General features: G+C 42.3%; 1 protein-coding gene across 1 annotated transcript in view; it reads right to left on the bottom strand.

Annotated features, from left to right (window-relative positions):
* The window catches only part of ETFDH (electron transfer flavoprotein dehydrogenase), a 35,703-nt gene that overhangs the window by 7,807 nt on the left and 1,111 nt on the right, over nucleotides 1-26,785 (bottom strand). The window contains exons 2-10 of the mRNA XM_006121868.4: nucleotides 21,205-21,351; nucleotides 19,745-19,974; nucleotides 19,291-19,372; nucleotides 18,839-18,957; nucleotides 18,489-18,566; nucleotides 8,691-8,837; nucleotides 7,043-7,183; nucleotides 4,715-4,858; nucleotides 302-470 (exon numbers count right to left, since the gene is read on the bottom strand). Of these exons, the coding sequence (XP_006121930.2) occupies nucleotides 302-470; nucleotides 4,715-4,858; nucleotides 7,043-7,183; nucleotides 8,691-8,837; nucleotides 18,489-18,566; nucleotides 18,839-18,957; nucleotides 19,291-19,372; nucleotides 19,745-19,974; nucleotides 21,205-21,351 (1,257 nt within the window). The remainder of the gene's footprint in view (nucleotides 1-301; nucleotides 471-4,714; nucleotides 4,859-7,042; nucleotides 7,184-8,690; nucleotides 8,838-18,488; nucleotides 18,567-18,838; nucleotides 18,958-19,290; nucleotides 19,373-19,744; nucleotides 19,975-21,204; nucleotides 21,352-26,785) is intronic.

Below are 26,785 nucleotides of genomic sequence, written 5' to 3'. Positions count from 1 at the left end.
TGTTAAGGGTTGTAAACAATAATTGACATATACATTGTAAATTTAGGCTTAATCTTCCTGAATATTCCTTTAATGTTAAAAACATTTATCATTCTCTGCTCCAGTCCAAGGACCAGGTCTAATCACAACAGCCACACAAAACATTCTGAGTCCATTCTATTTGTTTCTTGTATGTGTTATAATTTACTATAAGTATATCTATTTTCTCTTAAAACAATTTAGAAGAGATGGTTTATCTAACATTCAAATAGTTGTTTCAGCTGAACACACAAGCCAGCTACAAGTCTAAATAAGATGTTACCTTTTGTCTTTGACTGGAGGTTTTCATTAGTTAGGTGGCTGAAAACAGCTTCTGAAGCCAACATGCCACTTTTCATTGCTGTGTGTGTGCCTTTGATTTTAGGAACATTCATGAAACCAGGACTGCAACCAATTAATACTCCACCAGGAAAAGTGAGTTTGGGTATAGACTAAAGAGAAAAAAAAACAGTAACATTAAGATTTTTTTAAAATGAACATGTATGATTGAAAACAAAATCTGCCACGAGACCAAGTCCTGAGCAAATAAAAGATAAGGGCCAGTACTGCAGAATGTAATAGCTTTTGTTTAATCAAGTGGAAGCTAGAGAAAGCAAATATGATCTGTTGTTACACTATTCCTCTCAAAACAATTGCTCTATTGCATAGACAATGATAAAGTTACTCAGCAAGTGCAACCTTCTATCTTCTGCTCTCTAGTACAAAATGACAAATATCTACTTTAATAAGAGCTCTCTTTAATCTGAAAGTTTGTCTCTTTTGCCAACTGAAATTGGTCCAGTAAAAGATATTCTCACCAACCTAGTCTCTGCTTTAATAAAAATCAAGCTTCCCTCTTACCACAGTAACCATATCCGTTCATCTCCCTGTTTAGTTCACAAGTGTGTGTTGTCTTAGTTGACAGATTGATTTTTCTGGCATTACTGAGTTGGGCACTAAATCCTATTTCCTCTAAGGAAAAAAAATTGTGCAGAGACCAATAATAGAATAATTTCTAGGAATATCTCTCCCCCTTTCTTCTGAGATGTATAATATAATGAAGTAGTGTCACTTCTCAGAAGTTTGCCTGTGGAAAAGTAAACCTCTAATGTCATATTCCCAAAATAACTAATTATTCACAATATGTCACATGGAGGAAAATCCCCTTCCCCCACACGCACCCAAAAACCACACCAAGAAATCCCAGTAAGTATATTTAACCACATTTGGATTATCGTTGAATATTTCTTTTTTTCTTTCTAAGTTTGAATGCTTACAGAAGACAGTTACTAAAATTCACACATTACAACATTCTTCTCTATTTACAGGACAGTGGGGCTTGATGGACAGACATAACACAACAGTAGTTTTAAAGTCTTCATCTGAGAAAATGTCCAATTAATGTTCTTAAACACTGTTAGATAGCTAAATACAGGCAGTCCCCGAGTTACGCGGATCCGACTTATGTTGGATCCACAGTTACGAACGGGGTTTTTCTCGCCCCGGAGGATGGGAGCGGCGGGACGCCCAGAGACACCGTGGTCCCGCCGCCCGCGTCCTCTGGGGCGAGAAAAGCTGCTCCGCGTCTCCCTGGTCTGCTGCGGGGGGAGCCCCCCCCAGCAGACCAGGGAGACGCTGAGCAAAGCCGCGGAGCACGCGGGCAGCGGGAAAGCCCAGACGCGCTGCGGCTGTCTTTGCTCCCCGTCTCCCTGGTCTGCTGTCTCCAGTAGACCAGGGAGACGGGGAGCAAAGCCTCGGAGGACGCCAGCAGTGGGACAGCCGCGGCGCATCTGGGCTGTCCCGCTGCCCGCGTGCTCCGCGGCTTTGCTCCCCGTCTCCCTGGTCTGCTGGTCTCCAGCAGACCAGGGAGACCCAGAGCAAATTCGCGGAGGACCCAGGTGGCGGGACCGCAGTGCGTCTCGGTCCGCCGCCGGCGTCTCCCTGGTCTGCTGGGGGGAGGGGGCGGGGGCGCAGCTAGTACGCCCCCTCCACCCACCCCCAAGCAGACCAGGCTTTTCTCCGGACGCCTGTGGTAGAGCAGCTGGGGTGCTACCGGTTGGTCCCGCAGCGCCGCTCTGGGCGCTACTGGACCAACCCGACAGCACCCCAGCTGCTCTGCCCCATGCGTCCCCAAGTCAGCCGCTGCTGAAACTGACCAAAGCTGACTACAGGAAGCCCAAGGCAGAGTTGCTCTGCCCCGGGCTTCCTGGAATCAGCCGCTGATCAGTTTCAGAAGCAGCTGACTTGGGGACACCTGGGGTTCTTAAGTTGAATCTATATGTAAGTTGGAACTGGCGTCCAGATTCAGCCTGTTGAAACTGATCAGCGGCTGATTCCAGGAAGCCCAGGGCAGAGCAACTCTGCCTCAGGCTTCCTGTAGTCAGCCGCTGGTCAGTTTCAGCAGCGGATGAATCTGGACGCCAGTTCCGACTTACATACAGATTCAACTTAAGAACAAACCTACAGTCCCTATCTTGTACGTAACCCGGGGACTGCCTGTACAGATTTCATGGGATTAAAAGCACTTGTTACATCCTCTGTGTTCATGAAACCTTTGGATGGAATACAAGGTAAATACTACAATAACTGTTTTATAACAGTCTGCTTGGCATAGTACCAGGGACAATAAAAGTGATTTCCTGGCTACTTTTTATTATATTTTTCCTATTCCATTGGTTTTAAATTTTGTAAAATTCCCGTATTTTCCTGCAACACTCCCTTATGGATATGGCAATCTTCTGAAACATTTTTGGGGGGCCTTACTGCATTTAGTCTATCATTACAGGCCAGGGATTGTGTATAATTTCATGGAACTGATTGCCATGGAATGTTGTGAAGGCTGTAAGCATACCTAGGTCCAAAAAAAAAAAAAAAAAAAAAAAAAGAACTAGATAAGTTCATGGAGACCACAGACATTAATGGCTATTAGCCAAGATGGTTGGAGATACAACTCCATGCTCTAGGTTGGGGTGGAGAACCTCAGGCCTGGGGGCCAGATGCGGCCCTTGGCTTGCTTGGATTCAGCCTCTGAGGCTCACGGCTCTCCCCTAGCAATGGGGAGCTGACGCTGGTGCTCCAGCCCTCCTGCCACTCCACCATGGGGCTGAAGCACACAAAATGTACTAGGATGGGTCTCCCTAGGTTCCTGTGTGCCAGGTCAGTGACAGTTTGTTTTGTATTATTATTAGCTTCTCACTTATGTGTGGCTTCCAACTGATTTTTCTGCAGGGCAGCGGCCCCCGAACCAAAAAAAGGTTCCCCACCCCTGCTCTAGGTGTTGATAGTCCTATAACTGCCCAAAGCTGGGACTGGACAACCGGTGACAACTAGAAATTGCCCTGTCCAATACATTGCTTTTGAAGATTCTGGCACTGGCCACAGTCAGAGACAGGATACAGAGCTAGATGGTCCGTTGTTCAGTCCAAGTATGGCCACTCTCACATTCTTATGTCCAGGATGACAGCCTGAGCAGTGGAGATTGGGACTGGGTAGGTAAAGGTAATATGATTGGGATAAAGAGTGACGAACAGTAAGAGATGGAAATACAGAAAAGTTGGGGTTCAGAGTGTAGACAGTGTATCTGTGCCCACTATTAAATGTTCCCCTTTAGTATATGAAGGAAATTCTTTTCTATAACTTAATCGATGAATTTAAATTCTCAAAGAAATGAAGGTTTGTCAGGGCATGATCTCTTTTACCTCAAATAAATAATGTAACTATATTCAAAGGCAGATGGATATGGCCTTAAGTTTATCTCTAGCACACAAATTTGGAAATTGCCTGCGATGGGTAATTTTTTTTATTCTATATCTATGAGGCAACAAATTGAAACTAAGAGCTATAATTCTACTCAGATGAATATAATTCTTTACTCCATATGCTAACTGGTCAAAGACTTCTACTATAGATATGGTCAAGGCACCATATATTTTAGTATAATCGTTCCAGACAATTACAATTTTTTTTCCTATGGGTTTTTTATTTCCTACTGATTCAATGAGACATTTGTAAAGCCAGCAAGCACACTTTTAAAAGCTATGCATCCTGAAAAAGTGAGCAATTAAAAATTAATGATCAACTAGCAGGCTTTAACATACAGAAAAGTAAACCCATTTAATGTAGATATAAAACAAATTACATACCATAAACCAAGCTTTGCACTAGGAACTATATAAAGTAAGTTACACATTATTCAAAACGGACAGGGGAGAGATGGGTACGAACGCAGGGTATACAAGTGAACTCATGAAAGCTCTGGAAAATCTGTATAGCAACTGCTTTATTCTCTCTCATAAATTGGCAAAGGCCAAGGCAAAGAGGCACATATTGGCTACTTCCTCCTAGCAATAATACAATATTGACTATTCAACTCACTCTCTCTCTTTACATTTTGCGGTAACACAAGATATGTCCTATGATATGTTAGTTGAGCAGAGAGTATGTCACTTTCCTAAGCCAGGCAAATATTCCTAGAAATTGATCAATTTATTTGAGAATGGCCAATGAGAATTCCTGGTGCCAAAAGGCATAACTTTCTGTCCGGAAATTCCTTTTGGCCTTTCCAATCTTTTATTTCAACAGACACTGAGCATAACTAGTTCTTGTAACCAGGTCAACAGAGAATTCAGGGTAAATAGTCTAGTATTGTTCCAAAAAAGAAAAAGCCTACAAACAAAACTCCCAAGTGTACCCTTACCTGGAAACCACCTTCATTCAAGGCTCTAGCACCATAGGCAATCCTTTTCCCACCCTCTAAAGTGGGCTCCACACTGGGATGATGCTTCCATCTCTGGAATTCTCTAAATGGACTTAAGTAGGGATTTTTGTAATCTAAGCCAATCTTTAATAAAATAATAAAATAAAACACGCCATTAGGTATATTAAAATGTGAACATTTCAACAAAAAGTTATTTTATACTCCTACTTTAAAGTGACATCAGCATTAAAATATGGTATGTTAAATCTATTTTCATGTTACAACAACTTCAGGATCTTTTAATTAAAATTGAAGATGCAAGAAGCAATCAAACTATATTAATGAATCATGATCTATTGCAGAGCTATTAACACAATGCTCAGTGCCAAGTCAGAAGACTTTGCTACAAGGTTGTCACAAAAGTATCTAACCAAGTTGTAACTAGCTCCCATAACTAAGCCATCCCCAGTAGAAATTAATAAGGGAGCAATGATATAAAGACAGAATGAAGAGACTTCACCAGTTGGCTGAATGCCCAGAAGTTCATATTTCACATTCAATCAAAAACATGGACAAAGATGTGTCTTGCATATTTTTAGATGTGGTCAAGTTTCAGTTTTGATATATTCCTGACAGTAACAATTCCAGAAGCCTGATCCTTATGTTAAAAAACCCTGTTTCTGGATCCTGCAAGCTTCACTCTTGGAACAATTATTTTCAGGATTTGGGGCAACAGAAGAACATATCATGGGTGAGAGAAAGAGAGATCATTTTGGCCAAGGTTACTTACAGCATCTTGATTGCATCTCAGAGTTTACTCATTGCCAGTGGAAATGACAGCCTGTCATGCTTTAATAGCAGGCAACTACTTCATCAGATTTGCAAGAAGCTTTCACAACCAAGGTTAATGTACCAAGGGAAGTGACTCCAAAAAAGGTCGCAGAGCAGTTTTTAAACTAAGAGATGAGGGAAATCCAACTGGTGCAGAGGAGCACATGGATTGGACAGAGATGTCTCTTACAGGAGAGTCTATTGATAGAGATTCTCTAGGTTTTAGTCAGGAGGAAAGGATGGAAGTGGATAAAATCAGACGAAAAACATTCACATAAAAAAGAATCTGACAAATCAGAAAAGGACAGACAAATAAACAGTAACAAGTTTTTGAAGTGCTTGTACACAAATGCTAGAAGTCTAAAGAATAAGATGGGTGAACTAGTCACAAAGTCACTCTTTGTATGGAACATGGGTGACCACATTGGGAGCTAATGTGCAGTTGCTATTCTGTGCTATTTCCTGATGTACAAAAGACCTTAAAAGCATTCATGTGCCAACTTTTCTAGTTGTGCCACCACTTACCATTAACTGAATCCCTCTATTCCTCCCATCAGTTACTGCATGGCCAAGACCCCTTAAGCAGTGGAGCTGGCAGAAGAACTGGGTATAGGGGAGAAGCTGTAACTAGAGGCAGAGCTGGTCCAAGAGAGGAGAGTGAATGAGAACAGAGCTGGAATGGGGGACAGAATTGAGATTGGGGTAGAACGGGACTGGAGGCAGTTCTGGCCTGGAAACAGAACTGGGCATGTAGGTGGAAAAGAAAAGGGGCTGAAAAGGTTTGGAGTGGAGCAGGTCTGAACACATGGTGTTCTCTTCCCATCCCAAGTGGAAAGGCCCAGGCCAACCCTCCCACAACCTTCCAAATGTTCCTCCACATTCCTGAGGGTGGTGTGTCGTACAGTTTGGGGCCACTGTCTTAATGAAAAGCCTTTGTTGCAACAGCCTGGTCCAGAGGTCATGAAGGTACAGGAGACAGTGGCAAACAAAGGGAAAATAGAGCTGTGCAGTGGAAAAGGCTGTTTACTACTTAAACAGGAGGGAATACATTTATCCGTGATCAGCATGGCAGTACAAGAACCAAATATTAACAAGCATTCTGAAAAAAAGCCGATAATAGTTTTTGTAAATGAGTACGTGAGTGCTAACATATGCAACTGGTTATGTAAACTCATTTACAATTCTACTCAACACTATCTTGCTCTTATTATAGATGACGCAAATAACAATATCTGTAATTATGGTTGCCTAGAACTTCCCATAATAAAAAACTCTTCCTTATGTAACCATCTGGGATAAAATTTCCAATGCTGGGTGCCTGCCGTAACTTGAATTTCTTTCAGAAACTTTTATATAAATGGTTTGCATTTTCAGAATGAAGTGAAGGAAAAATACAGAATTTTGCATATTCTTACAACTGTTTGTTGAGAAGTTCTAAAATTTCCTGCTTTAAAGCAAGAAATTAAAATTTTGTTCTAGTAGCAAAATTTTACTTACCACAAACCCAAGAGCTACCAATGGTTCACCTTCATTTAAATGATAAAGAAATGATCCTCCATATGTGTGTCTGTCCAAGGGCCAGCCAACAGTGTGTTCTACTCTTCCAGGTTTCCATTTCTTTTCATCAATAAGCCACAACTGAAATAGAGGCTACTTTATAATGCAAGTATAGGGAGACTATCGGTATAAAAACAAAACTCAACTAAAAATGATTGCAAACAGATTACTTTGAGTTCACTACTGTGGCATATGATATAGCTCATACAGCTGAGGATAATGTATGGCAGTACAAATACTTTCTGAACATATTTTCAAGTGGCAATTCCAATACCTTCCTTCCTTAAACACCTAACATCAGCAAATTCAACAAACAGCATAGTCCATATTTATATTTATACTTATACCATGGAAGATAAAATTTGTCACAGTTCCTGCATCCATCATTAATCACACAAGAGACTGCATTTTGCATCAATTATTTTAATAACTTCTGCATGAATGAATGGAAGAAAAGCATGTGCTTACACTGATTTTTTTTTAAAGAAAGCAAAACTTTTGGGTTACTTAGTGAAATTTATGTTTAATAACATTTTTACTTAGGATTTCAAATAAGCTACTCTAAATCATCTCATTTGGAACCTCAAAGGCCAATTTTCTTCTATTATATTGCACTACTTAAAGTTCATATAATTTCAGAGATTTAAAAAATACAGAAGTCTAAAATTTTATTTTGCAAATATACATAGTTTGGAGTGAACACTGATGGTTACACTTTGAATATACTTTGTTTAAAACCAACAGTTACTTTCCAAGTGGAATATATCTGTATTCAAAAAAAATATTGTACAAATATTTTCCAAAATTAAAACCTGCAACACAGTGCCTTAACTAAGCATGCTGAATTAACACTGAAGACAATGTGTACCCAGCACACACTGTCTGCTGGGTATAGATCACAGAACATTTTCTGCCATCACTTCACTGTAATGGAACAGAGGACCAGGCTAGCTTATACCTTCAACATGTCACAGAATAGTCAAAAGATGGAAAGATTATTAGGGCTTGCAAACAGCTGTGCAATATTCGGAACCATTTTCCAACTTAGTGGTATCTTTGTTCTCCCTTACTCAGGGACACAGTCAGTGCTAGGCTAAAAGTGGATCTTAAAAAGAAATATTTTGTACACTTACAATCTGAAACTGAATATAAACTACATCAATTTAAAGAGTGAATTTAATTTGGAAACAAAATAAAATGGACAGTGAAATGTCCTGCACAACCTCACAAGGAAAAGGGGGGTGTCAAACAAGACTACCCAGAGTTAGCAGGAGAAAAGCAAAAGTCAATGTCACATAGGAAGTTAAAGGAGACTAAAAAGGAAAAGTACCATAAACAATAACCCTGCATAGATGGATGTCAGAAACTAGGCCTTTACACTTTATTTTGTAATACCAAAATGTTTCAAAAGTTTAAAAACTTCAAGTTTTTGTCAAAATCTACCACTCACACTCCTTAAGTGTACAATCTAAAGCAGTTTATTATTTTTAGAAAGCAGTTCATACACACAATTGGAAACAGTCTAGTTTGCAGAAAGTCTAATACTCTAATTATTTAAGCTTACAAGTATTGTACTAAAGCTATGTACCTCTTTCAGTCCAATACCGTAACTTTGGGGTTGACATTTCTCCCTTAGATTGTATCTGTTGTACAGCTGTTTGGCAAGATGTCCATGACAACCCTCTGCAAAGAACGTGACTTTGGCATGTAGCTCCAAACCTCTTTCAAAGGTAGCCTGTAAAAGTAGAGAATCTGTAATCATCACAATTGTTTAGGAAACATGAAAGAGGGAAAGGGAGGCACTGTGCGGCACTGCCCCTTTGAAACGCTGTGGCGGCATTTCAAAGGAGCAGCGCCACATGGAGCCTGGGATCAGCTGTGTGGTGCTGCCCCTTTGAAATGCTGTAGCGGCGTTTCAAAGAGGCAGCGCTGCCCTATTGACTAATCAAATAGTCGATGCAAAAATGCATTGACTATTCAATTAGTGAATTACTCGATACTTAACATCCTTAGTTCAGGCCCTTTTACCAAGCATCAAAAGGCCAGAGTGGAAGCGAAGACCTCACCCAGATAACTGTGCCATGGATCCACAGAATTGCTGCAGTGTCCCCAGTTTTTAAACAGTCCCATTGGGAGGAACCACTTCATTATATCAGATCCCCAGAGGGTCTTGCTCTTCCCTCAGGACAGGCTATGCACCACCTCACCACCTCCTGAGACAACTTTTAAGGGCTTCAGCACTCCTGCTTCACATGGTGAGCTTTGCTCAGCAAGTCCAATCAAGAGAGACTCCTGGTTAGAGACCTGTATGCTTTTCAGGGACAAATGTGGCTTATCAAGTATTTGCAGTAACACGCAATCAGCGATTTCAAAATTGTGGATTTTGGTAGTCAGCTGGTACATAGCACTGGAAGTCCTTCAGTTAGCACAGAAAAATAAAGGGTCAAATGGTTTATACTTGTCAGCCAAGACAATGCATCAAAATGATAGCGGGAGTGGGAAGATGAGAGCTAGTTGTAGAAGTTTTAAGGACTCTGTACGTTTAGTGTTCTGAGGACTTGTCAGTTAAAAAAAATTGAAAATAAAAAAGAGTTTAAGAACAGCCATCAGCTCAGGAGACTGCTGCAATTACAAATGTGAAACATTTACGTGACATAAAATATTAAATAAGTGTGTTTGTGTGTGTATGATTTAGATCTTACCATTCCTAATGTACTGCTGCTGCATCTGCAGCTTGACACTAGGGATGTGAAAGTGTAATGTTGTACACAGTTAACCAATGAACCTGGGCTCATCGGTTAACCTTCACGGTTACAGGCAGGCTCCTGGTATGTGCAAGGAGCAAGCTTAAAAGCCAGTTCTCCGCATGCACCAGCTCCCAGGGTGTTGCCTGTATCAGAGGCAGCAGCATGGGGGGAGGAGAGAGGGGAAGGGACAGGCAGGAGCTGGAATGCATAGGGAGTCTGTTTTTAAGCAAGCTTCCTGCCCCTTCCCCCTTTTTTTTGGTGATTTAAATCAATCCATCCTGGGTGAAAGCATCCATGCTCCTTCCAGAAATCAACTCTTGATTCCTCTATCTCAGTCTATTCTTCTTGAGCTGAGGTTTCTGCTTAGCTTTCCTGCTGAGAGGCAGGGAAATTCTTTTCCTTCAAGGTCATTTCATTTGAGCATCCAGGTCCCAGTAACTGGAATTTTCAATGATCTGGGTTAGCCTTAGCCAATTCTCTTTAATAACCCATTCAGTACATTCAGCTAAGTAACACTCACCCACACCCCTATAGCTCTTCAGCTTCCTGTAAATGCAAACATAATTTTTCCCCATCATGCCCTGGGTAGCCATGCAAAGTATGAAGATATTGAGGCACACATAGGATTAATGAAAAAAAATCCCATTTTGTCATAGCAGGTCATTCTGCTGCTATCCTTCCACTGCATGACATTTTGTCCATTGTTTAGATAGGATAGGATTCAGTATGAATCTTGACATCTTCTTAGCACATGTGAAATGTACCTCAGGTGGCACATGACCAGGATTCATCACTGAAGTTGGTGTGCTGGATAGATCATTAGCCTCCCTGGCCCAAGCCAGGAACTGACAGGGAGTGTGACATGAATACTTATCTATGCCCAGTAATATCATCTGAAATGCATCTTGTGATTGCCAACTATAATAAAGTGTCTGCAGTTCATATATGGGATTTAGATATGAACTCAGTCCTAGTGTATTGATAAGTCAAAAGAGATGAAATATCCAAACCTAGTATGCTAAAATATTCAGAACAATGGTCAACTCTGTTCATTTGTTACACCAAATAACTAAAATATACAATGAGATCTCACTAGGACTGGATACTAGGGAAAAAAAAAAAAAAAAGAAGAAGAAGATCCGGTGCTAGGTAAATTTGGATATGTTGAATACAAAACTATATTTGTTATTTTAGTAGTAACGGTCTTTGTTACCATAAGAGTTGTATTAATATGGGCATGTCTAAACTACATCCCTCTTTCAAAAGAGGGATGTAAATTAGACAGATCGAAATTGCAAATGAAGGCAGGATTTGAATTTCCCATGCTTCATTTGCATAATGGCGGCTGCTCATTCTTTCAAAAAGGGCCTTTTTGAAAGTGAAACCACCAGAGTGGCAGCAGGGGATGCGGGAGAGGGATCTTGGGTTGATCGGGCAGAAGTGGGACAAGCAGCTGTTGCTGCTGCTAGGTCCGTTGGTAAAAGCAGAGCGGCAGCGGGGGACGTGGGAGAGGGATCTTGGGTTGATCGGGCAGAAGCGGGACAAGCAGCTATTGCTGCTGCTAGGTCCCTTGGTAAAAGCAGAGCGGCAGCGGGGGACGCGGGAGAGGGATCTTGGGTTGATTGGGCAGAAGCGGGACAAGCAACTGTTGCTGCTGCTAGGTCCCTTGGTAAAAGCAGAGCGGCAGCGGGGGACGCAGGAGAGGGCTCTTGGGTTGATCGGGCAGAAGCGGGACAAGCAGCTGTTGTTGCTGTTAGGTCTGGTGATAAAAGCAGAACAGCAGCGGGATCTTGGGTTGATCGGGCAGAAGCGGGACAAGCAGCTGTTGCTGCTGCTAGGTCCTTTGGTAAAGGCAGCATGTGTGTGGGGGAGGGGGGAGGAGTACTATCAGTGAGTGGAACATACTCACTGTGAGGATCGGAACAAATCCCCATACACACTGTGAGGACACGTGGCTCCTGTGTGTGACTTTAAGTTTAAGAATTCAATCTAATATCAAAATTCCCCATGGATCGTTGGTTAAAAGAAGGAACTTTAAAGAGAAAAGTGAGTACTTCAAACTCCAATATTTTTACTGAAACCAGCAAGGAAAATACTGAGGCAGCTCAAGTTAATTATGACAAATTTCAGCTGACTAATAAGAAACGCAGGTATTGTGAGGACTATTTGGCATTTGGATTCACAAGCAATGGAAATGAAGATGCTCCAGGTGCCCAGTGTGTAGTGTGCAACAAAATATTATCTAATAGTTGTTTAGTACCTGCTAAATTGCGAAGACATTTTGAAACAAATCATCCAGAATACAAAGATAAAGACATTCGTTTTTTTAAGCAAAAGCTTGAATCGCTTGAAAAAAGTAAACTCTTCATGTCAAAAATTGCCAAATCTGATAATGAAAATGCAACAGAGGCATCTTACTGTCCGAGACAGAACATCAGGAATGGCTGCCCGTCGCAGGGAGCCATAGCCTGTAATACCTCTGAGGCTGGTATAGGGGGCTCTGTCTGTGAGGTGGAGTGTTTTCCATATAAGGGCATGTAAATTAATAATCTTCCCCTGCTCGCTCCACCCATTGCAGTAACAGATCAGCCAGTGGGCTGACTGGTGCTCAGGCCTGCTACTCCACCCACTGCAGCAAAAACCAACCTATGGGGTGATAAGTTCACAGGCAATAAAACAGGCAGGCAGCCCCTCTCTCACTGGGGATTCGCATTGAGTGAACGCCTGGCCTGATCACCCAGACGCCTTGCACCCCCCGCTCTTGAGTCTTACTGAGCGTACTCCGAGTTGGTCGACCCGAGTGGAGACAGTTTATGAGCGTGTGACCGGTACTTGTGTTCCTGCTGTCTCCAGAACTGGTATACTCCCCCCTCCCCCGCCATCATCCCTATCCTAATTGATTTTTTAGTTGTCCTTATTGCTTGCCAAGTGACAGTGGCTAAAAAGTTACTAAGTTAGTTTATAAATAGTTGTGGTTTAGATTTTTTACTGTTTCCTTGTATAAAGTTGTGTAAATAGTCAGCCCTATGGATAATACCAATGTTAATTCAACTGTTCCTAACCCCTGGGCAGTTATTGGGAATTATTGTGATTTAGAAAAGCCTCAGGGAATTGTTTTGTGTTGTCTGGCAATCTGTTTAATTTTTGTTCTGATGATTGTCTGGCGCCATCAAAATAAAATCAGTTTGTGCTTTTTGAAACCCCCAGTTGTGGTCTCATCCTTTCCGGCATCCCTTCGAACCTCGTGTATTACGGGGACTGACATGGCGTCACGAACAGGATGCCGGAACCCCGGAGACCATGACAACTCTGATAGTTGCCCCTGGGCTAAAACTGAGACCCCAGGCTCTGAGGAGGATCAGTTTAATCATTTGCAATACCACCTCCTCTGTACTCGACAGCGCGAAGGGGCCCCTAACACTTTTGACTGGGTCTGTGTCATAGGACACGGCCATGATTGTAGGACCTACACCATTCCTTTGGGGTTGAGCGATGTGGGCTGCTTGCTAACTTGCCATCCCACCTTCAGGGCCACCCCGGCTGATAATAGCCTTCAACCGTGTCTCACTCAAGTGGGTGAGACAGCCCCTAATTCAAACCCTCTTAGCCTCTGGAAAGAGGTGAACAGGGTAATTAAACTCTGTGGGGTAGCCCCCTCCATCTTGGCCCCCGAGCCAAGAGCCCCACATGGATCACCTGCACACCACCTGTTAATAGGATTGGTCCAAAGGTTAGATGGGATAAAAAAGGTTAAAAAACTACGCCCCGATTCTTATAAATCAGAGGATGTTCTGGCTGCCATCTGCAATACCCTAGCAGCAGCCCTTGATAAAGTTACCGTCTACCATGGGGCCATTACAAATTGCGCCCGTGGGGTGGCGCACTCGCAGTCAGAGGGAGAACCGGAGTTTTCCCCTCAGGCGCCAAAGATGCCTCCTTTAGAGACACAGCTTCCTCCCCCATACCAAGGCTCTCATGATCCACCAAACATTTACCCTGGCTTGACTACCCTGAGTTCAACCATACCCACAGCTCCCGACCTGATTGTACCGGAGGCCCTCCCTGTGACTGTAACCCGATTAAAAATGGATGGTCAGGGGAATACCTCTCAGGTAACTGAGACCCGCCCCCGAACCAAGGCGGAAATGAAGGAGTTCATCACGGACACTGCCCGACGTCCGGATGAGCCTCCTATAATCTGGGTAGGGAGATTAGCCTTGGAACAGGGGAGTGACTGGGTTGACCGGGAGGAAGCCTTAACGTTAACCCGTACCGGGAGTTGGTCGCGGGGCCTTATGGGGGGAGTATTGGCAGCGAATAATCATTGGCCTGTAACGGCCGCAGCTGCCGCGCACCTCCAAATACAAGGGGGATTTCGCGCAGTACAGATGCCACCTGATTGTGTGAATAACTCCACTACCCTTATGTACGCAATCGCTGGGAGTTCTATTCTGCTCTGGGATCCCACCGCACACCCCCTCAACTTAACTAACGTTCAGACGGTAGCACAAAACCCATTTCGTTTTGTTGATGATCCCACTCAGATTCCCATAGAAGATGCGGCTGTTACCCTAGCCGTGGACAACAGCCCTAATCTAGACACAGGGGCTCTTCTGTGGCTAAGGGGATACACAGGACAACCTATTGGCCGACTATACGACGCTGTAGAGAGGGTGAAGTGGGCAACACTAAAGGCCGCCCTACTTGCAACCCCCTCTACTCTGGTGAAAGGGTCCAAAATGGCGCCCAAACCCAAATACCCCGAGCGTTCGTTCATCGAGCGTAAGATTTTTGGATTTTTATTGGGTAAGGGACTCGCCAAGGAAGCTATTAGGAAAATGAATAGTGATCAACAGAAAGACTTGGCTGTGAAATTGGGGTGGGAAGATCGCCCTATTCCCCCGCAGCCAAAAAACGGGGAGAGGCCGAGTGCCTAGCGGTCACTCGGCCTGATTTAAATGACCCTCGACCCTATCAAAACCTGACTACCGAAAACGAGACAATTATCCCCTTTTTGTTAGACACGGGGGCACAGGTATCCATCATCCCCCCCGATATGCCCCACACCCCCACTGGAAAGATAGTCTTTGTACAGGGATTAAATAGCGTTGAAGCAACCTACGTTAGTCCATCACAATTGGCTTTCTCTTCGATCTTAATTAGCCCGCCTTGAGGGCGTTGTTTGTCCCCTTTTTGTTTTTCAGGTACCAACCCATTCGAGCCCCCCACCGGCTGTTTGACTTCCGGAGCCGACGAGAACCATCAAGATGGAAAAAATTTAAGTCTGCCACTGAATCTTTCGTTTGGGGATATGTTACCAAATGTCCCGCAATCTCGAAGCCCTCATTAATTTGACCGCTGAAGGGTTTCGACAAGTCGATTTGGCTCTTACTGTACTAGCTCATTATGCCGAAAAGAATCGTCTAATGATACAGGTTATATTGCAGAAGGACTTTTGTATGGCACTCGAGGACCTTGACCCCAGGTTTAAGGACCAATACTGTTTGCGTTTCAAGCCCGGGTGGAACAACGTTTCAGCCATCACCCAACAGCTGACCTCACTTGCAGTTCGGATTCACGAACAGCGGGAAGAATGGGACTGGTGGCAAACAAAACTTTCCTCTTGAGGACTGAGTACTTGGGCATCCACCATTAAGCAGTGGTTGATTGTATGTGCTCTTGTGTTACTAGCCTTTTTAGTGGGCACTGCTGTTGCAAAAGCTCTTATCCACAGAGTTGTTTCCGCTTTCCCTGTTACTGTTGCTTACTTTTCCCTTTCTCCCCTTTCTGAAGACAGCAGCTCACCAGAACCTCAATTTACCCAATTGGCTTCTTGCTGATTACCCTTACGTGCGCTCTCACCTTAGGCAACCCCCTTACCGCTTGCTCCGGACAGCCACGGGGGCATGTCCGAGACAGAACATCAGGAATGGCTGCCCGTCGCAGGGAGCCATAGCCTGTAATACCTCTGAGGCTGGTATAGGGGGCTCTGTCTGTGAGGTGGAGTGTTTTCCATATAAGGGCATGTAAATTAATAATCTTCCCCTGCTCGCTCCACCCATTGCAGTAACAGATCAGCCAGTGGGCTGACTGGTGCTCAGGCCTGCTACTCCACCCACTGCAGCAAAAACCAACCTATGGGGTGATAAGTTCACAGGCAATAAAACAGGCAGGCAGCCCCTCTCTCACTGGGGATTCGCATTGAGTGAACGCCTGGCCTGATCACCCAGACGCCTTGCACCCCCCGCTCTTGAGTCTTACTGAGCGTACTCCGAGTTGGTCGACCCGAGTGGAGACAGTTTATGAGCGTGTGACCGGTACTTGTGTTCCTGCTGTCTCCAGAACTGGTATACTCCCCCCTCCCCCGCCATCATCCCTATCCTAATTGATTTTTTAGTTGTCCTTATTGCTTGCCAAGTGACAGTGGCTAAAAAGTTACTAAGTTAGTTTATAAATAGTTGTGGTTTAGATTTTTTACTGTTTCCTTGTATAAAGTTGTGTAAATAGTCAGCCCTATGGATAATACCAATGTTAATTCAACTGTTCCTAACCCCTGGGCAGTTATTGGGAATTATTGTGATTTAGAAAAGCCTCAGGGAATTGTTTTGTGTTGTCTGGCAATCTGTTTAATTTTTGTTCTGATGATTGTCTGGCGCCATCAAAATAAAATCAGTTTGTGCTTTTTGAAACCCCCAGTTGTGGTCTCATCCTTTCCGGCATCCCTTCGAACCTCGTGTATTACGGGGACTGACACTTACAAAGTAAGCTATCGTATATCGCTTGCCGGAGAAGCACACACTATTGGGGAATCACTCATAAAACCATGTGCAAAAGATATTGTAATGTGTATGTTGGATCAGGAGTCTAGTAAAAAAGTTGAGGCTGTGCCACTATCAAACAATACTGTCACAGGTCGTATTCACGAACTTGCTGCTGACATCGAGAAGGAGCTTATTTTTCAGCTGCATTTATGTGATGCTTATGCATTACAATTAGACGAGTCCACTGACGTTGCAGGTCTTGCAGTTCTGCTTGTATTTGTCCGTTATGATTTTAATAGTTCTATTGAAGAAGACTTACTTTTATGTGAATTTTTGCAAACCAATACAACTGGTGAGAATATATTCAATTGTATCAATAACTTTATGAAAACACATCAAATAAGCTGGGAAATATGTGTTGATGTGTGCAGTGATGGTGCCAAAGCAATGGTAGGAACAGTGGCTGGCGCTGTAACACGAATAAAAAATGTAGCACCAAACTGCACCAGCAGTCACTGCATTCTCCACAGACACGCTCTGGTAGTTAAGAATATTTCTCCCTCTCTTAAAAATGTGTTGGACGAAGCAGTACAGATTATTAATTATATAAAAACTCGACCATTACAATCAAGACTGTTCAAAATTATGTGTGAAGATATGGGTAGTCAGCACACAGCCCTGCTTCTACATACAGAAGTCAGGTGGCTATCACGAGGAAAAGTGCTGGTTAGATTATCTGAATTGCGTCATGAGCTCTCCGCAAATCTGATGGATCACAAATTCCAACTGTCTGATCATTTAACAGACTTTTTGTGGTTATCGAGAGTTGCGTATCTTGCAGACATCTTTACAAAACTAAATGAAGTAAATCTGTCACTGCAAGGAAAGAATGTAAATATTTTTAATGCGAAAGACAAAATTTTGTCATTGTCACGGAAGCTACAGTTTTGGATCTCATCTGTAGGACGAAATGATTTGGATTGCTTACCAACTCTAAATGATTTCCTTGAAGAAAATGGATACAAACTTGATGAAGATATTCGCAGCGACATTGCAGATCATCTCCACGATTTATACACGAACATCATTAAGTATTTTCCAAACATCAATGACAACAATAACTGGATTCGAAATCCATTAAGTTTAACAGAAAAGCCAGTCAGTTTTTCTACACAAGATTATGAAAACCTAATTGAAATCGCTTCAGATGGCCAATTAATACAAAAATTTAAAGAAGTTTCTCTGATTACATTTGAGTGACTTATGTCAAAGTCAAGAATATTCATCTTTATCAAGACGCGCAATTCGTCAGTTGTTACCCTTTGCCAGTACATACTTGTGCGAAACTGGGTTCTCGAACTATGCAGCAATGAAAACGAAATACAGAAATCGACTGAATGCTGCACCAGATATGCGAATCCAACTTTCTAGTATTAAACCAAATATAAAAAGAATTTGCCAAGAAAAGAAGAGAAACCACTCTTCACATTGAAAACTATGAATATAATTAATATTACTTGATAGTTTTATTTTTTGTACATATTTAATATGATTTTTGTTGAATATAAATGAATGGTGTTATATTCAATATGTTGAATTTAAATGAATGGTGATGTCATGACCGTATTTAGCTATTTAGCATCTTATTACTACCAATTGTGGTGTACTGGGTGTGTGTGTGTGTTTTTTTTTTTTTGCTCGACAAACTTAATCCCTGGCTAGGGGGTTCCTTGAAATTTTTCTGAGTTTGAAAGGGTTCCGTGGTCAAAAAAAATTGGGAAACACTGGTTTAGAGGGAAAACTGCCTCCAGTCCTTAGGTTCCCCACCCCTGAACTACAGAATTGTACCTTTGCCTATTAAAAAGATAAAGTACTCACTTTAGGTGCTCCATCCTTTTGAATGCCTACATCATTAGTCGCAATCCCTTTCACACTGCCATCTTCATGAAAAAGAACCTTTGGACATATTCAAACAATTATTTTAATGACTTGTCATATTAACTCCATTTCTAAAATTATTTTCCAATGCAGAGAACATGGAGGTTAAAAAACGCAAGCCTTTTAACTAAGGGCTCAATCTTGAAAACAACGGGTTTAATCATGTTAATTAAATGCTTTGCTGGACTGGAGATAGAGTATTCTAGAATTCGCAGAAGTGAGCCCTAATATTTCAAGCATTTCTGTGTAAGATGGGCTTGTCTCACCCACATAAATAGTTATGTTATTACCTCAGCTGCTGCATAGCCTGGATACACCTCAACACCCAAAGCTTCTGCTTGCTCACCCAGCCAATTCACAAAGTGCCCCAGGCGCACAATATAATTCCCATGATTAGTCATTGGAAGGCCTGGGCAAAAGGGAGAAGTAGACCACAATCTATTCAGGTTTATGAATTAAAGAATATATCTATCTATCTATATACACACACATATAGGAGATGTACGTGCTTAAAATGTAATACTTTAAAAACACACACGTCTGATTCAATACAATATATTAGTATCACTTTGCTATGGTAGTTGTGGGAATTTTAATATGTACAACCTACCTACTTTTATGGCCCTCATCACTATAGTTTATTACATTGTGCACAAGGCTGCTAAAAAGCAGCTTTTGATAATTATATTTAACCTTAGGCCTATTTTTTCAATAAGTCTTCTAGCTTTTCCACAACCTATACCTGGAAGAATTGGCACTGGAATTCTGGAATTCTTTGTTAAAATCCCAAATCTGTCTTCAGTTACAGGAGTCTGAAGTGGAGCCTAAATAATAAGAAAAATCATAATTGTAAGCAATTTTTTTTGTCAGTCAAGGAACTAATTCAAAATAAAGTGTAGTATGAGACTGAGCTACAATGGTGTTGTGAGAAGAACAGTGCAATAGGCAGAACAATATTCAGGTAAAAAGTTAACACAATTAACACTTCAGTTATTGGAACCGGCGTAGTGATTTTTTTTCCAAACAGTTCCTTTCTTACCCAACAGCTTTTTATACAACAAAGGAAACAACTGTACAGTGAAAAAAATGTATTTATCAATCATCTACATTATTTAGAAATATATAAAGGTATAGCATAGAACTTGATAGAGAGTTTTGATTCAAGGTAGAGATAAATCATAATTCAGCATTCATACCCCTCGCTCCTTCCAGTCCGGTAAGAGTTCTTCCAAAGCATGTGGCTCAAGACAAGCACCAGAAAGTGTATGTGCACCAATCTGAGCAGCCTTTTCCACCAGGCAAACCCGAATTTCTTTGCCATGCTCACTGGCCAACTGTTTGAGTCGAATAGCTGCAGAAAGACCTGCAGGACCTGCTCCAACTATGACAACATCTGCTTCTTCTGCAAATCTTTCCATGTTCACCCCTTTAACAGAGCAAAGTAGGATTTACCAAAACGTGTCCAACAATACATCTCTCTCCCTCTCTTTCTGAAGTTTATCGTTTTGCTGTGTCACATCAATCGTCAAGTATCAAAATACTATCACCTTGGACTAAGGTGGGGCTAATATTCAATAGACGTGAACACTGAATATACATGAACAACATTTTAATTGTGCTTTTGCCTAACACTTGGAACATAAAACCTTTGCTAATAAAGAGAACACAGAAAGAACTTTAGATTTTATCTCCAGTGCTTGTGCCATCCTAGAATGCTAAAAAGAAGGGCCCAGCTCTAAATTTACACCTCAGATATAACTGGTACAGCTCAGAAAGAAAGAGGGGAGAGAAGTGCCACTGAGCAACCTTGATGGTCCTCCTTCTTTCTTAATGATGGAAAAGGTGGTCCACAAGCACTGTTCTGGCCAGAGGAATTGCTGGGACATAAAGATGACCCAGTCACACATCCCTTTTTTTAAGGAGCTACTGAGATTAGTAAATTTATAAATTAAAATAGTATAAATAGCTTATTTGCCCTACTTCATCATGATCAACGCATAATTCTATGAGACCCCATTGCAAAAACTAGAAAATACATATCCTGACTGCAATAAAGTAATAAGGTAAGGGTTAACTTTTTACTATGTATACCTATAGTCAGGCCTGCCGACGGGGAAGTGGGTGGGAACTGCCCTATGACCCAGTGATATAAAAGGACTACTATGGCAGCGGCTGGAGCACCGGATCCTTTAAATTGCTGCCGAACCCGTTTCTGGGTAGCACTGAGGGCTGCCTAACTCCAGCCCTATCCCTTCCATGCAAGAACCCACCTCCCACATTACCCAGGGGCCTAGTGAGGCTGTGGGCCCTTCAGTCTATAGATACAAGATGTAGTTATAGAGATGTTAGCATGTAATCATTTACACAATTAACAGATAACCCCGGGCTTATCAATTAATCCTAACAACCACACTCCTCTGTATCAGCGGAGTTGAGGGGGGGGAGGAAGAAAGCAGGTGAGAGCTGGTACTTAAAGCTATCTCCCCACGACCACTGGCTCCCGTCTCCCCTGTGTGTAAACATGTAACCACTAAAAATTCCAGTGGTTTCATGTTTGCAGAAATACTCATTAGTTAACATCCCTAGTAGTTACATATTTGCATCCTGAAGTCTCATACTTTCTTTAGTTTAATTAGGAGCAAATTTTTCCACTTACCTTCCCATCGTTTGTCTTTGTTTCGAGAATGAATAGTATAGTGTGTAGTGATGCGAGGCACAGAGGAAGTAGAAGCCCATCTTGCAATACACAATGGCAGTAGACAGTCTTTCTTTACCAACTTTAACACATGCGAACAATGATGTGCTGTAAAAAAAGGATAACTATGTTAGCTGAATCATTTAACTATTAACACAGCTAGCAGTTAACAGTAAGGGCTTGCATCTACATTTTGTTTTAAATCTGGAGATTACTTAATAGAGAAAAATCCTGAATAAATTAATAAACCACGCCTCTACTCTGTTTCAGGATTAAAGGAAGTTGATTGCAGGAGGCATCATTCCACCTTACACATGATATATTTTATACCATCACATTCCCATGCTCAAGAAATAGTAGTAGAAAAACAGTGCTCTCTACATGGAAAAAAACCATAACAGTTGTTAACATTACTTTAAGGCTATGTCTACATTGTGCTTTTGTCTGTCACGGGTGTGGAAAAAACCCACATACCCCCAGCTGATGAAAGTTTTACTGAAAAAAGTACAAGTGTGTACAGCGCTTTGTCTGTGGGAGATGCTCTCCAGCTGACAAAGCTACCATTACTCAGTAGGTGTGGTTTGTTTTGCTGGTAAGAAATATCTCTCCTGCCAACAATGAGAGGCTACACAAGAGACCTTACTGTTATGCTTCTGTTAGGTACACAATGTAGACATAGCCTTAGTTTCAGCTGTTGTATTTGGGATATTTACCCTTCTAGCACCCAGCATATTTATTTTCTGTTTTGCTAGTTTTCTCCTATTTTCTAGTTCCCTTTACTCCTTGCACAGTTAGCCTTGTACCGGTTCTTAGAAATTTTAAAGAAAAGCAAGTAAGGGGGGGGGGGGGAGAGAGAGAGAGAGAGAGAAAACTTCTATGGCTGCTGTATATTGGAGAGTTGGGGGATCAGGAAGATTAATTTAATATTAAAATTGAGTCTAGGATAATATTTTAGAGGGTCCACCATCATAATACATAGGCATCAAAATTAGGATTTATTCTTGTACCTAGTACTCCATAATATACCTCGTTTTTGCCACCCCTCGTTTTGGTAACTAAATTTGAATTTTTAAATGCTTAAAATATACAGATGTGACCAGTTCTGCTTTAGCTGAGACACTAAAACATAATTCAGGAAAAGAATAAATTTGAAACACAAGTTAAAATAATAGAAAAATAGCCATCAAATTTCAGTGTCAACTAGCCTATCATGTAAGGACAAACAGTAATAGTTGCTTGGTCCTTAAAAGAAAGCTGAACTAGGCTAGAGCTCACGATAATCTTAACTCTGAAAAACTAGTCTAAATACAGGGAAGGGCTATGCAACTTTCCCTATGTTGCTCAACCAACTCAAAGTACAACTAATCCCTGGCTAGTCTTCTTCTTGGCCTTTTTTAACCAGAACTTTCAACTGTCTTTGTTTAGTTCTGTGAGACAAGAACCTTAGTCACTCAGAAAAAGCTAGGATTGTTTCTATTTTTACTACTACTACAATTAATAGGGAGAGTGGCACGTTCACTAATCTTTGAAACCAGATCTTTTATTCAATATAATCTATATCTAATCTATATATTTTTACTTGAAGTTATTATCTGTACCACAAAATTATGACTTCACAAACCTAGAATACATTATATAGCAGCAGAATTTTTCCCAAGTTTTCATTTACCAGAGTCATGAACAACACTGCAAGCATAATCACATACACAGATGATGACGCAGACCATGTCAAAGTGAAGAAGTCTAAATTATACCTTTTATCAGTTTTCAAAGTGAATCTATTTCCTTGTGTGTTCTTTTTATCCAAATGCTTTGGTTTCCCCCCCATCTTTCTGATCAAAACAGTCTTCACAGACCCCACAATCTGTCCTAACAAAAATAAGTCCTAACAAAAATGGTATACACATACAAGAGAACACATTGTAAAGAAACATTTTAATTTCAAACTTTAAAAGACCTATAGTAAACATCAATGTACAAACAAAAGATGATTACTAAAATGTAATACACCTTCACTGTGCATGTAAATTTGTTTCATATTGCACCTCAACATACATTAGTGAACATTAGATGGGCACCTAGTCCTTGGTAGCGGGCCTAAACCAGGCTTTGGAAAAATATGTCCTGCGGGCCGAACGTGGCCCGTGGAGGCAGCAGGGAACCCCAGACAGGCTCTCTTGCTTGCCCTGCCACCACGCACGCCATGTAGAAATGTGGCTGCAGGGCTCCATTTCTGTTTTAAAACTTGGGGGGGGGGGGATGTTCAGGAGCCGCCCTGCCCTCAGCACAATCCCATTGGCGGTTTTTTGTCCAGAAACCAGCCAATGGGAGCTGCTTGTTGGAATAACAGGTAGCCAACAACCACCACACCCTGTGATCTTGGCTCAGTTATTCAATGAAGCACATGGCCAGACAAGCAGGCAGGCTGACTTGCTGGGAAATGTTTTAAGCTCTGCAAGCAGGCAGGCAAGTCTCCTGGCAACAGCCTGCTTCTGGCACCCCAGCCTTTTCCTGCCCCAACCCTCTGCCCCCCCTTCAGCATACACAAATCCTTTGTCCCTCCCCCCTTACACCCATATCCCCTCGCAGATCTGGAACCCTAATCTACTGCCCCAGATCACAATACCCTCCCACCCTAGGTCACATCTCAAACCCCTTCACTCCAGTCCCCTGCCCTAGGTCACAACCGCCTCCTTCAGCCAAACTCCCTCCCAGACTCCAGTCTCCCTTCTGCACTCCAAATCCTTACTCCAAACTCCCTTCTGTATCCAACCTCCATTCCAGACCCCACATCTCCTCCATTATTATCATGGAAAAGTGTGGCCCTCCACCACTTTCCAAAATCTTGGAGCGGCCCCCGTCAAAAATTATTTCCCAACCTTGGCCTAAACAAAACTTCATGAACAATAGTAAAAATGTAGACTGGTTACAGTATACAGTAAACTTCCGATAATCTGGCACCTTTAGGGTGCTGGATTATCAAATATGCTGGACTATCGGAAGGGGGGGGGCTATGAGGCGTCTGGGGTGGGGTAGGGGGGATGCCACCCCTGACCCCTCATAGCTCCCCCTTCCGATGGGGACGCCTGGGGCAGAGCCGGACTGATTCAGATGCTGCTCGTCAGTTTCAGCAGCGGCTGAATTGGGGACGCCTGCGGCAGAGCAGCTGGGGTGCTGCCTGGTTGATCCGGTAGCGCCACCTCTCGGCGCTGCGAGACCAACCCGGCAGCACCCCAGCTGCTCTTGGGGACTCCTGGGACAGAGCAGCTGGGGTGCTGCCAGATTGGTCCCGCAGGGCCGAGGGGCAGCGCTACGGGGCCAACCCGGAAGCACCCCAGCTGCCCTGCCCCAGGCGTCCCCAAGTTAGCCGCTGCTGATCAGTGGATGACTCCAGGAAGCCCGGGGCAGAGCAGCTGGGGTGCTGCCGAGTTGGTTCCGTAGCACCGCTCCTCGGCACTGCGGGACCAACCCCGCAGCACTCCAGCTGCTCTGTCACAGGAGTCCCCAAGAGCAGCTGGGGTGCTTCCGGGTTGGTCTCGCAGCCCCGAGGGGCGGTGCTACGGGACCAACCCGGCAGCACCCCAGCTGCTCTGCCCCCGGCTTCCCCGATTCAGCTGCTGGTCAGTTTCAACAGCGGCTGAATCGGGGAAGCGGGCACAAAGCAGCTCCAATTGTCCAGCTGCCCGGAGCACTTCCAGGTTCCCGATGGGGCCAGACCATCTGGAGTGCCGGAGCATTGGATGCTGGACCAATGGAGTTTTACTGTACTTTGTTTCTAAGGCAAGGTTTACACAAAGGCTACGTCTAGACTGGCCCCTTCTCCGGAAGAGGCATGCAAAGCAGGCAAGTCAGAATAGGGAAATCTGCAGGGGATTTAAATATCCCCCGCGGGATTTAAATAAACATGGCTGTTGCAAGTAGGAATAAGAGATCCTCCGGAAAAGGGCTTTATTCCGGAGGATCGCGCCAGTCTAGACGCTCTTTTCCGGCTTTTCCCCAAACCGGAAAAAAAACGGCGGCCATGTTTATTTAAAACCCGCAGGGGATATTTAAATCCCCCACGGATTTCCCTATTCTGACTTGCCTGCTTTGCATGCCTCTTCCGGAGAAGGGGCCAGTCTAGACGTAGCCATACAGTTAACTCTCAACTGCATTTCATAAACATTACTGCAAAAGCACAACAAAATCATGATTAGGAGCAAATATCCACAATGTAAGTTTTCTGTAATTAAAACAAGACCTTCTTAGACTAGCCACTTTTATTACATACTACATATAAAATTAATTTCCCTCTTTCAAAGGTAATCATGTGAAGTATAGCCTGAGGACTATTATTCACTCATCAGTATGCAGAGTAACTGGTAAATGTAACATGAAATAATAAATATTTGGATTGGCAAAAGCGAAATAGAACCCTGTCTTGGTTCAAAAGATTCAGAATATTACAAGTTGATTTACCTGGTGTTACTCTTTAAACAAATCAAATACTGCATCATTTTAAACATAATGGACATAAAAGAATTTATGGACCTAATCATATTACGTGCCATAAAGCCAATGGCACTTTTGCCTGTGAGGACTACATAAGTAGGTCACGTTAATTCCTTTTAAGCTAAATGCATAATAGGAGGCCTGAAATACTCAAACTGCATTAGCTTAACTACCCAGATTCATCTATACATTCTCTAGAATTTCAGATATAAGCTTATGTTTCCAAAACTTCATGTAAATATATATGAATTTTATAAGTGTCACAGCTCATAAAACATCTGAACTAGAAACACCTGTATCATACCATCACAAACTCAGAATTCTCTCTCCTTCCTTTGCCCCCCACCCCCAACTTGATTTTACAGGTGAAGAGAGACCTTAAATAAGATAAGGTACTTTGGCATAAAGTAGCATAAGCCAAATATCCAAGACTATGAACAATTTTTTATTGGCCCTTGTGAATAATATACACATACAAAATGAAAAACAATATAAGATTTATATCCCTACATTCCATTGTGTAGTCTCTTGAGACAGTGACTCATGAACTACAAGTATTATTTATGTAACTTAAGTCACACTAACTAAAATAGACAATCCAGATGTCACAATTAACTACAACAGATTTAGGAGAGAGAATCTCAAGCAATATTTACTCCAAAACAGAGTACCTTACAGCTAATGTTCTGCAGAATAGAACATACTTTAACTGCAGAAACAACTTAGAACTCGCAACTATCATTTAGCATTTGAGAGCGCTACGATAAAATTCCTACTTGACTGAAGTCATATGAAACTAAGATCACTAGAGTACATTCATTAATGATATTTTAGGTTAATCCTGCACTGGCAAACGAACAGGAAGATTCCTGCACAGAACTCATTGAAGGACAGGCCTCAGTATGTTACTTATAACATATATAAACCTGAATTTTGCAAATACTTTTTAAAAGTGAAGGATATTATCTGTATGAAGCTCTTTGCTAACTGCTACCAAAGGGATTATTTACATGTTCATTATTTAAATAAAGGATCAAAGATGGGGGAAAAA

The sequence above is a fragment of the Pelodiscus sinensis genome, chromosome 5 (genome assembly GCF_049634645.1).
Source record: "Pelodiscus sinensis isolate JC-2024 chromosome 5, ASM4963464v1, whole genome shotgun sequence".
Classification (NCBI taxonomy): Eukaryota; Metazoa; Chordata; order Testudines; family Trionychidae; genus Pelodiscus; species Pelodiscus sinensis.
This window is presented reverse-complemented; position numbering and strand designations above follow the sequence as displayed.